At 34.7% G+C, this 13407-nt stretch overlaps 1 protein-coding gene across 1 annotated transcript; it reads right to left on the reverse strand.

Moving 5' to 3' along the window:
- Positions 1-4816: 4816 nt before the first annotated feature.
- On the reverse strand, positions 4817-9808 carry LOC147077244 (uncharacterized). Its single transcript, XM_085940766.1, has 3 exons — positions 9615-9808; positions 7240-7392; positions 4817-6345 (listed from the first exon to the last, which is right to left on the reverse strand). The coding sequence occupies exons 1-3, from the start codon at positions 9762-9764 to the stop codon at positions 6157-6159; spliced, it is 492 nt and encodes a 163-aa protein (XP_085796892.1). The 5' UTR covers positions 9765-9808; the 3' UTR covers positions 4817-6156.
- Between the last annotated feature and the right edge of the window lie 3599 nt (positions 9809-13407).

A 13407-nucleotide genomic window follows, 5' to 3' on the forward strand; every position in this document is an offset into this window, starting at 1 on the left:
ACTAGAAAATCGGATTCCAGCCAATGTGCTTTACCAATTAAGCCACCTACCTCATATCTAATTACGACGAAATTAATGAATAATACAACAGCTAAAGCGCTTTACAAAGTTCACTAATTTGGCAAAAAATAAAATGCTGATTACTTAATATGTGTTTAATGCGCCAATGACATTGAGCTACTTTACAAGCTGTTTGTTGGCGAATTTATAAGCGGGCGATTCAGCTACTGCGATTGTGATGATGACACACAAAACTGTCCATTCGCTGAGAAACCCACAAGCTTGCGACTATTTTGACAGAACGTAGTTCGTTTTTTTACCGTGAGGTCGCTACTACGCCGTAGGCCCACACGCCGGCGTGTAACGTGTAAAGTTGGCCGGCTTTCAACTTTTCTCGGTAGATTGTTTACAATCTGCATGTTAGCTTGTTCGATGATGACACTGGGCGACTTAACAGGCTGATTGGAAATTCGCCAACAAGCAGATCGTAAAGTATCTCAATGTCGCACGCGGGGAATAATAGTGGCACAAGTCCAAATTTGTCATTTTTTAGTTAAGTATGCAGAAATGTTCCAAGATTTTCTATCCGCACAAATAGCGGCATAATTCTTAAAAATATAATGGTGGCCTTAAAAGCATTTTTGTCATTATCATTTATTATAACATTTTACTTGAATTCAAGCAGAAACGGTGGCACAATGATCATTGTGCCACTGTTATTGCGGTTAACATTTTAAATGAGATCACTCAAGTGTGCCAACTTCACGCTGTTATACAGTTAATTTAAAAAAAAAACTGATTGATGAAACTGACAGAAAAACTGCTTTCCTGCAAAAAACAAGTTTTTCGAGTTGTGCCACTATTATTCCCCGGGTGCGATGTCATTGACGCAAAACTAACGACATTTATAATTATATTATAGTACAAATATACACACAAGATAATATACAGAACAACACATTTCTAATACAAAATTGTATATTACTACTAGTATAACTTTCGTACAAACACATTACCACTGCTGGCTTGAACAAGTCAGTTTTCTAGTTTAAAGTGATATTCGAAAAACAATATTTTCTAGCAGCTAAAAGCCTCAGTTCACTACGACTTGGTATGAAGAGAGAAAAACCGGTGTTGCAACTGCAGAAGTAATATGGTGACATAGGCACGTACTGTCTGTCTAAAACGTCTCGTGGTTAGCTTACCCACTACCCATTGCGCCAAGTTACAACGGCTTCCATTTGGAGCGATCTTTTGTGATTGTTTTAAATGAATGCAGAAATGTCATCGATAGTAAGAAAAAGAGGCGATGGTGGATAAAAACATGGGTAATGCGACGTCATATGGGGAACATAACAGGACAGTACTGAGTAGAACCAGTTAAACTTCATTCACTTTTGATTCAGTAGCCATAAATTATTGACAAACGATAAATGAAGATCAATAAGATAGATACTAATATAATATAATAACCGAAAAAAAAAACTTTTTTTTTAAACGGTACATGTTCAAACACGCGCGTTAACATGATCTTGCTCCCTACTTCATTTATCGTCAATTTATGGCTACGGCCGTATGCTGTAGCTTAACTACTGGGAAATGCTAATAGAAATGGCGTATTTCAAACAAATGCTACCTTATTCTTAGGTCAATAACTATTATAAAACAATCATTATTCGTAGGATGTTTATCACATTTGAATGGTCAAACGCATAGCTTATAATCAGTATCTTAAGAATTATCTTCAAATGTGTTAATCGTGCCCATTTTTTGAATAATAAAATGCGTATTTCTTGTCAAATTTGGGATCACAGAGATTATAAAATATAGTTTTTTTATCGTAAATATTTCACTATAATAATGTCGATATAAATTATACTGATGGTTTTATAAATGCGTTTAAAAAATAATAAATCTAAAAAATCTGAACACCACTGCATATGGACGTACTGAAATATGACTATATTCTAAAACATTAGAGCGAGAGGTTTAAAAGAATAATATTTTATGCAGTCATCAAATGTTTAAAATAAATATAAAGGATAATAAGGCTTCAAAATTATACAAATAGATTATCTACAACGTTTAAAGAATGTCCAGGATCATACTCTGTAAATACAATAATCTCCGTATTTATTTGTCTCCTCCGTGCATTTTATCTACGTGACGCTTCACCTTACTAGGCTCAGTACAACAGTAATCACATTCACTACACTTATACGGTTTTATACCATTATGAACCATTTCGTGTCTTTTCAGAGTGCTTGAATAACGACATGTATAATCGCATTCATTACACTGAAGTATATTCTTGTCACTATGGCTCACCGTAATGTGTGACGATAACAGTCTTTTCGTTGTGCATGTGTACTCACAAAAACTACACTTGTGGACTTTTCCCGACATATGTAACTTACGGATATGGCGTTTAACTTTACTGGCTTCAAAAGAACTGTAATTGCATTCACAGCATTTATATGGCTTATAAGGGTCACTATGAATCGTTTGATGTTTCGTTAATTCACTTAAAAATATACATTTATAATCACAATAACTACACTTAAGTATTTTATCACTATGCTCAATTAAAATATGTGTATTTAATTCATTAAAATTTGTGCTTCTGTATTTACAGTGATTACACTCAAAAGAACTTTGCCCATTATGAGCCTTGTCATGTTTTATTAAATCATCATGGCTGTTAGTAACATAATTACATAAATCGCAGCAAAATGATTTTTCTTTCGTATGAACGGACGCGTGTCTTTTAAGTGAAAAAAGATACGCACATTTGTAGTCACATTGGTCACACTCAAACGGTTTTTCGCTACTATGAACCATTAGATGTGTTTTTAAACTGTCTGCGTATCTGCATTCGTAGTCACACACGTTGCATTTAAACGGTTTTTTGTCACTGTGAACACTTTGATGTTTTTTCAAGTTCCAAGGCTGCGCTGTTTTGTACTCACACAAATCACATTTGAATAATTTCTCGTCACTGTGTATTGTTTCGTGCTTCTTTAAATTATCAGCAATATTTGTAATATAATTACAATAATTGCATTTAAAAGGTTTTTCTTTCATATGAACCGCTATATGTCTTTTAAAAACAAATGAATATGCGCATTTATACCCGCATAACGTACATTCAAACGGTTTTTTACCACTATGAATCAACAAATGCTTCTTTAAACTATCAGAATATTTAAATTCGTAATCACACGAACTGCATTTATAAGGTTTTTCATTGCTGTGAACCCTTTGATGTTTCTTCAAGTTCCATGACTGCGAAGATTTATAATCACAAAAACTACATTTAAATGACTTATCATCGCTGTGTGTTTTCAAATGTTTCCTTAAATTTCTTAAATTATTACATTTAAAATTACAATAATTGCATTTAAAAGGTTTTTCGCCATTATGAATCAATTGATGTTTTTCTACATTGTATGCATACTTGCCTTTATAATTACAAACACTACACTTAAATAACTTTTTTCTGTTATGAATTACTGGAATAACCGTGAAGTGAGAACCAATTGCAGTATTACAAGACGAAAATAAGTGAATAATTTTATGTTCTTTCAAAATATCTTCTGAAGAAAAGAAATTAAAGCACACATCACATACATAATTTCTTTCGAAAAACACGCTTCTGTCCAATATCAGACATGCTTCTTTCGCTAAATATGAATTCAGCAGTTCGTTTTTGATGCTTGGTACATGTATATCAATTTCCTCACATCTTGATCTTGCTTCAGTCGAATGTGTTTCGTTCTCCAAGACTTCAGACTTTATATTATTACGTTCAACATGATTATCAGTATGGAGAGGCAGTATAAACTGCTTAGTTTCAAATTTAAAAGATTCTCCTTTGAAGATGGTCTGTAAAAATATAAACAAATGATTTTTTCAATGCAAACAAAAAAAATGTAGAAGATTTTCAGTAACGCCTAGTACAAGCAAAAGTAATTAATTGATAAAATAAGTTAATTTTGTTTATTAATTCTGTACCACCTGGGAAGAATTAAGTCTTGTTACAACGTTTTTCTTAGCTCGTATTCTTAACTTCACGACTAGCTAGACATTTGATACTTTTAGAATATATCAAAACACGATGCCAATGCATTTTTTAATACTTTTAGCCACCTTAAAGTAGAATTGAATTCATTTTCAGTTAATTCTGTTTTGTATGAAAAGTTATTTCGACACCATTATTGGTTGCTAAGGGGGTGGTCCTTGCAACTAAATTATTAATATTAATATATACCTGCGCTACTATGGAAATCAATATGAAGTGTCAAAATGACATTTCAGTATATTTATTCAGTATTTTTATCGACTAAAATTTTTTAATCGTTTAAGCTAGTCAAGACAAGTTTATATGATTCAACAGAAAATTAAAACACGTTGTTTATAAAAAGTTCTTTTTATCTTGTAACTATTTTTAGATTAGATAAGTCATATAACTGTTAAATAATTAAATAAATTATTAATTGAACATACATAATTTGAAAACATCGCATGCATATACCCACTAGGACAGCGGTCCCCAACCGATGGTCCGCGAGAGAATTTTGGTAGTCCGCAAAGTAATTTGAATATATTTTCGTATTTATCAAAAAGTCATTGGAACCAAGAATCCAACTGCTTGTTTTAAACAAGCAGCAACAAAGGTCACACTGATTATCTTTCTGTTACTTGTAATTAATCTCTCATGCACCTCTATGTCCACGTATAATTCATATTAATTTAATAATTAAATTGATTCTTTTTTAATAAAATGAAATTTAAAATGTTTTTTTTTTTTGCATTTGTCGTAATGAATATCTATGTTAATACCTAAGTTTATTTATTATAATTCTTTTATCATTATATTGACATATCGAATTTTTAACAAGTGTGGAAACAATACGTGGTAGTGGTCCGCGGGATTCAAGATTTTGAGTTTGCTGGTCCGCGAGGTACAAAACGTTGGGGACCGCTGCACTAGGACACCTGACGAAACTTCCGACTAAGCTACAAGCATTCAACTTATTTACGACGACTTTTAACTAGTAGTTTTTACATGAAATGATTACCAATGTAGGTTAATAACGTTAGCTATCGGTTTTTGTATATTAGATGCCTTAAGGCTATACTTCAGTTGAGGCATGGTCTTTTTAGATCGTGGCTAGGCGATGCTCTGATTGTGCAAATAACGCGTGCCGAACGAAATATAATTTGTCATAAAAATCCAACATGCGTCCATTTAATGTTATGTTTATTGTTATATTACTAATAATAATAGTATATTCATTGACATGCTGCTTTTTTAAGTACATACATAAAGTTTTTTAGTCATCTTTACACGATTTAAGAATATTTTCAGCCGACGCCATGACAAAACAAATCGACGTGCGGACACCTCGACTATCAGTCTCCGATTGGCGACCAGTGAGAAATTTCGTCGCACATACTGTTGACAATTATTTCCCGTTTCACTGAAGTACGCTCTTAATTACTAACCAACGTCACGAATCATTCAAATATTTAATTTATATAACGTCATCAGCAAAAGTTTGTTCTCCAAGGTGCTAAAGTAACTCCCATTTGTGATGTCAATTTCTCGACCATGTTTGATCCTAATAAGATCAAATGGGCCTCCGCAAAGTGGAGGTTTGTATTAACTGATTTTGTTTTTACGAGAAATGGATGTCAGCCACTTGCTCGACCTATTAGGTCCATACTCTTGACTCATACAAAAATTGAAAAACAATATGTCTACTTGTCAGACGCAGGATTCGAACCTGGGACCCACGACGCTATAGGCCGACGCTTAGACCGCGCGGCCACTGGCAGACCAAAAACTCTGTTAAACGAAATCGCTTCGGATTTTGATATATTTCACCTACGTGAAAACGAGTATAGGTGGGCCTTGTTTTATAAATTCTTAAAATATGGTCTACTTAGCTCATTTGGTGTAGGTTCTTCCATGTGTCTACTTTGTAATTTTTGTGTTTACTCTTTATAGTGTTTTTCTAATATTTACTGCATATATTTTTTGTTTTTCAAATGTCATGTTGTGAACGTGTTAAATTTATAATTTGTAAAGTTCACTATATGGGAAAATAAATAAATTTGAATTCAAATTTGACTAGAGCCTCGTGTCAAGCATTATAAACACATACAATAGAGAATATGATATCGTACCTGATTTACTGGAATGCATTCTGAGTAGGAGCATCCTGGTACAGGACTGTTTGAATATAATAAGGGCACTGAATCTTGAACAAATTCCTGTTTTAAATTGACTTGCTGAACATCAGTCTCGTGTTTAATATTGACATGGTCCGTTGCAAGGGTCTGAAAACAAAATATTATATCCTGTGAACATAGTCGATAATATTAGAATATATTAGTAGCGAAGGGTGACTTTAGTACTTAAGAGCGTACTTCAGTGAAACGGCAAATAATTTTCAACAGTAGGTGCGACAAAATTTCTCACTAGTTACCAATCAGAGACTGACAGGGAGGTGTCCGCACGTCGATTTGTTTTGCCATGGCGTCGGATGAAAATATTCTTAAATCGTGTAAAGATGACTATACAACTTTACGTATGTACTTTAAAAAGAAAATATGAAGCGCCTAGTTTCAAAAGCCCCTGAAACGGTTTTTGAAATTTTTTTAGTTAGATATGTATATCTATATATTTTTGTTACCTATATTATTGTCAATTATCGAACTTTATAAAACGCCAAAACTCGTTAATACGTAAATTTCAAAACTAGCTAAAATGGGTGGGTGTGCTCTTCAAATACCCCTAAAATGCAAAGCCAAAATACTCTTTAGAATGTATGGAATAAAAAAATACATACATAAAGTTCACAGATTTAATAGATATGATTTTTTCTCAATTTTTTCAAAACTACCTAAAATCGTTTTTCTTATTTTTCTCAGAACAACCTAAAACCGTTTTAGGGGCTTTTGAAACTAGGCGCTTCACATGTCAATGAATATACTATTATTATTAGTTATATAACAATAAACATAACATTAAATGGACGCATGTTGAATTTTTATGACAATTTATATTTCGTTCGGCACGCGTAATTTTCACAATCCGCGCATCGCCTAACCACGATCTTTTTAGACCATGCCTCAACTGAAGTATAGCCTTAAGTATATGTAAAAAAAATGAATTTAGCTAGGGCCCCGTTTCAAGCCTTATAAACCCATTGAATATAGAATATATCGTACCTGATTTACTGGAATGCATTCTGAGTAGGAGCTTCCTGGTACAGGACTGTTTGAATATAATAGGGGCACTGAATCTTGAACAAATTCCTGTTTTAAATTGACTTGCTGAATATCAGTCTCGGGTTTAATATTGACATGGTCCGCTTCAAGGGTCTGAAAACAAATTATTAAGTATATCCTATAAACATAGGTAATCGATATTATATCAGTGGCGAAGGGTGACTTTTGGAAAGAGGTAGGCTGCGAAGCTACCATGTCCAGTCGAGAATTGACGGCCGTACTGAATGATCTGGAATCAGTGCATATTAAAAAAATAAGCTTGTAGGAAACTTGTAAGGACTCTGCATTAATGAGACATATAGTGTAGAAGTAGCCTCCACGTAACTTTGAAATTGCACACAGTGATAAAATTTGTGTGTAATACGCACTGCGTATTAGTGTATTTCAATTCACAATAAATCAAAAAAAATCTATTCCAAATTGCAAGGTTACGTTACAAGTAGTATACGTGTGACCATGGCCCCCACAAGGGGGGGACTGACAGGGCTCTAGCCTGGGGGCCCAGGCTCATGAGGGGCCCGGCAAGGCGAGTCGACCAGATAAGTAAGATAAACACACATAAAAATTTTGATTTAATAGTAAAAAAGTCGCCTGCGGCGCTATTATCCTTTAATATTATTATGTAAAATTATGTGGTTGTACTTACGATACAACTTTAAATTGTGTATCAATACTCGACGCCTCCATAATTCAAATGGATGTATTAAAATACAACTTATACAATACAACACTAAATAATATACACATTATTTTTTCCGCGTACCTACACCCATGGCCCCCCACATCCTGAAGCGGGCCCCCAGGCTAGGATGTTTGGCGCCCCCCCTACCTATCGCTAAGGGTGAAGGCAGTGTGACGCGCTACAGTAGCGTTTTCCATGGTGTACGCGGTAAAATTAAGGTGTATTTTTAGCGATTTTTTGTAATTTTAATAATATGTACGTCCATTTGAATTATGGAGTTGTCGAGTATCGGCACACAGTTAAAAATTGCATCGTACAATCATATATTTTAATTATAAATAATTATTGAACTAAAATAACTTTTTTTACTATTAGAGCAAGTTTGTGGTCTGTGTTTATCTCACTTATCGGTTGACTCGTCACGCCGGGCCCTTCCTGAGCCCGGGCCCCTAGGCTGGAGTCCTGTAGCCCCCCTCCCTTGTGGGGGCCATGCCTACACCATTTGGAAAACTACTGTAGAGCGTCACACTGCCTTTATCCTTAGTGATAGTTAGGGGGCCCGCCTCACTATGTGGGGCCCATGCGTGTGACATTTGGATTGGTTTAGCTTGTCACATGAAAAATCCTAGAAGCTTAATTGCACGTAGGTAGAGTGATATTATTATGGTTTTAGTATTTTAATAATTACGCGTTATGCCAAACCATTTAAATTACACTATACCATTGCCAACTCAAGAGAAAGCCGAAACATTCAGGACTGGTCCTACCTTTACCGCCTCTCCCGTTGTCTATGAATGACCCGTCATTGCCTGTCATTGTTCTATAGAGTTCTCATACTGACGCGTCTGTCGTGTTCATTTTTCAGAGTATTCTTAGTTTCAGATTTCTTTCAGATTATTTTAACGGACCTTGGAGTTCATCTGATTTCGTGGTTATTACAAATCGATATTTCCAGCTGTCTTGACACAGGGGATGGTTTAATTTGGATAGATGAGTTACATGATAAATAATATACTAGCCTTAACACACTTTCTACAAATGCAATGCATAGGTCAATGCTGCATATTTTTTGGAAATCGATATTACCACCGGTTTTTGTGTGAAGGACTAGTCTGACTTTGACAGCTGATGAATAACAGGAATGTATATTATTTATAAATAACACTGATAGTCAATATATTTGCTTTGAGAATTTTTTATAATTCAATTTGAAACGATAAAGGGCGAATCAATATGTCAAGCAATCTGGGATCTGATTTTGACAGCTGAACAGTGGACCACACGTTGCTTGTGCAAAAAGATATGCTCAGGCTTTATTAATATAAAGATGGCTGTGACTATACTCATAACACTGTAATATAATGGTTAAGTATATTATTAAAAAAAAAATTAACGTATTTGAATAATTTTTCAAGCATATTTTTATGTCACGTGTTTTTATAACTTCTGGTATGTAGGTAAAGTCTTTCATACTTTATGTTATGTCAAAGTTTGCATTACCTAACAATATTTAACCAATCATTTAGAGACATTGTCTTTATTTGAACAAACTCCTGCGAATAAACACTATTACAAGTTACTATTACATACAATCAACTATAATTCAAGAAAAAATCAGTTTTTAAAAACTAACCTCAAAACTGCAACTGTAATCGTCGATAGTCTCCTGTTTTATATTAAATGTATCAGGGTTGTTGCTGAGTGACTGCTCTATTGGCAAATCGAACCAATGCTGTGCACCAGCTTCAGAATCCTGATCTTCTGGTTCGATTTTTACGTCCATTTTAGGTTACCACTTGTACATAGATCTTGTCAAAAAATTACATTGGCAACTAGCCCATAGACATTATACGTAAGCCAGCTCGTTCCGTTCAGTGTTGTCATCATACTATTTATTGCTTGAATGTTTAAAATAAAACTCTATAGAATAAAAAAACAAAATGAAGATCCAGACAAAAATTGGCAGTGACAGATAGATGATGCGTTCCATAGGGACGGCTGGGAAGGGAGGGAAGGGCTGCGAATGAAGGAAAGAATACAACAACTTTTGCGAGGAGCTGTGGTTTTACATGAAACAAATGATACTGTCACTTCATTGTAAATTACCTACATACATAATAAGTGACGTACCAAGGCAAAGTGCCGCCATTTGGGCAAACATAAAATGCCACCCTCTTTCATTTTTAGTCTCGAATTGTAGGAAAATTAATTTGTTTGATTACCAGCTATCTACCTATTTATTTACCTGTTCCGCGATAAAAAAAATACACAATACACCATCCATTAAGAACAATATGTCCACGAATAATACTTCCAAACATTGGGGTGCTTAGGTATGAGAGGCTGCTAGGTTTGGAGGTCCCCTTGTGAAAATTTTGTCTGTGCGATTTACCGCTATTAGGTATTACAAAACAAAATTAGGATAAGTGGCGAGGATTTTTTTTGCTTCTTGGAAACCCGCCACTTCTCACAAAGGTTGTAATATTCGTGTTTGCACCTCTTTTTAATGTACCGCCCATAAGCATTGCATGGTTTGACTACCCCACTAGACGTCACTGTACATAATTAAATTATCGACATCTTACTAATTAATTATTAAAAATGTCGATAATTTAAATCAAAGCATTAAAACTTTGACTACGTAACATAGGTACCTACAATTATTGTACTTATTAAAATAGATAGATACTATTGTAATAGTATATCGCACAGTCAATATTTTCAAATGGATGCCTTCCAGTGATGTCCCTAAACAAAATGCCGCCCCTTGGAAACGTCATAATGCCACCCCATTTTTTATACAATATTTTTTATCACCCGTGCTCGTGTCGTTTCTGGTCACCAAAGACTTCGAACGACAAGAGAAGTAAACTAGACATTGCGAACCCGACAAAAATATTACACCCATGTTTTACCTTTTATGTTAATTAATACATTTTGTTTCCAACCAGTGAGCTGATTTTTTTTAATAGATATTTTCGTTATTAAGTGCTCAGTTTAGGTAGCTATTTCTATATCAAATGATTCCCTCGATTTGCCGCCCTTCGAGTAACTTCCGCCCCCAAGCGACGCTCAATCTGTCTACCCCCACGGGACGCTACTGGTCCCTTCAAACCTGTCAACTCTAAAGACTTGAACGTACAAAATAAACCCATCCACTGTTTTAGAGTGGGTTTTGTGGAAATGCTCTAATTATTCTCATTAGATGGTGTGTATGTTTTTAAAAGATTTTGGATGAATCATAGTATGCTTCTTAAAACGACGCCCGATTTTCTGACTCGGCCAGTGTTAAAACTTACTGTTTTAATATCAGCGGACTTAACTCGATATAAGCTCACTTAATATTTGTCTCGTAAACGACCTGGCAATAATTATGAGTAAGCCCGATCTAGCTTGCATCTTACTCTAACTAATAGTCAGCGCATGACGACTTGCTCTGTCCGATCAGACATGAATTTTTGGTAGCATGCAAGCTTTGGGTTGCAGACACCCTTAGGGTCACTATTCCAAGAACGAAAATTTAGTTTTACAGCCAGGGCAATACGTGTGAAATTCGGGAATCCATGTTAACGGTCTTAACGCATTATACCTACAAGGAAATATTATAAGACGATATTCGTAATATCTTCTTTTGTGGTACATTTTTAAAATGATACTTGTATGGGAACTCCTCATTTAGTAGTATATCAATGGTTTAAAGTAGGTAACCGAAAATAATTAAATAACATAGTTATGTAAGTAGGTACGTCATACCTATCTACCTAATGAATTTGAAGATAAATTGAAACTAAAAATGAAAGGGGCGGCATTGTGAATAAATCTGCACTAAGGTGGCACTTTTCCCAGGGACGTCACTGATTATTTTAGGTACCCACCAACCAAAACTGGCTCCATCATGAAACTTGCTGTTTGATGTTTAATAAATAATAATTGTTGTTTGACTAAGCATCTTAACCAAATTATAATATTCAGTAGGCTTGTCAATATATACGTGGACCTCCAAACCAACCCGCTTCGCACCACATTCGGCCTTAATCGGGCGTGTCACAAGGCCCTACGTTTGGATGCGAAGCATCGGCAGTTAGTTACGCCTGGGAATGTTTCAAGAACAGACACCCAATACTGAAGTCACCACGCCCTCAAATGAACTTTTACTAAGTTTAATGAAAAATGCAATTTTAATAATAAATAAGTACAAGATGAAAAGAAATTTTTAAATACAACGTTTTTAAATTTTCTGTTGAATCATATAAACTTGACTTGACTAGCTTAAACGATCAAAAAAGATTGTATTTGATAGAAATAATACTGAAATGTCATTTTGACATTCATATTGATTTCCATAGTAACGCATAATTTAGTTGCTAGGACCATTTGCTTAGCAACCAATAATGGTATCGAAGTAACTTTTCATGCAAAACAGAATTAACTAAAAATGAATTCAATTCTACTTAAAGATGGCTAAAAGTTTTAACATTGGCATCGTGTTCTGATATATTCTAAAAGTTTCAAATGTCTAGCTAGTCGGGAAGTTAGTTAAAAATCGATTGCAAGATTTCTACCGGACAAAGAACCACCCATGGGGCGGCAGGTTATAATATGTAAGTATGGTGAAAAAGTATTGTGAGGCGGGCTGGTAATCAATTTGTGGCAATATCTCCATATTAACATTATATTATATGCGTACGTTATAATGACCAAACTAAATCCTCCTTGATGCCCTGAATTTTTTATATCGCGTCGCTATTTCTCGTAAGTTGTCAGCTATTGTTGGCCTGCTTCATTCAGTTGTATGAGAAAGCCGATTCCTTGCCCTCCCTTTATTTAATACCTCTATGGAACCATCGGACAAATAAGAATACGAGCTAAGAAAAACGTTGTAAAATGTGCCATAGGAGAGAAAGCCAAGGAGACTACTTAACAAAAATAAATGAATTCAATAATACAAAAAAAACAATGCTGACCAACAAAACTATTTGAAGAGATTTTGACGTCCGCAATGAGATGTAGGTACCTATGTCAAAAAATAAATATTGCGTTCCGTTAAATTTAATTTAGGCCAAAATTAATGCATTAGGTACCTAGGTATCCTTATGATCATCGTTTCTGCAACATCTTGTCAAGAAACGTCTCAATTTTTCTCTGTCCATCACAAGCTCCCTTCGCCACTTTAAGTATTGTTTAGACTCGGGGTTTTTGTGTTTGGTTGGGTTCCATTTCCATCGGTTCTAATGAAGAAAAGTCTATTCAGTAGACGGGTCTCTTCCATCGTTGAGACATGGCATGTCAAACAAAACACGCCATATTACTGAAGATTTCTCCACTTCGCACCCGGGGAGTAATAGTGGCACAATTCGAAAACTTGTTTTTGCAGGAGAGCAGTTTGAATATTTTATTTTGGTATGTTAAATCAGTTTTATTTTTAA

This window comes from Rhyacophila brunnea, unplaced genomic scaffold, assembly GCF_057557595.1.
Source record: "Rhyacophila brunnea isolate RB1 unplaced genomic scaffold, BYU_Rbru_1.0 scaffold_13, whole genome shotgun sequence".
Taxonomy (NCBI): domain Eukaryota; kingdom Metazoa; phylum Arthropoda; class Insecta; order Trichoptera; family Rhyacophilidae; genus Rhyacophila; species Rhyacophila brunnea.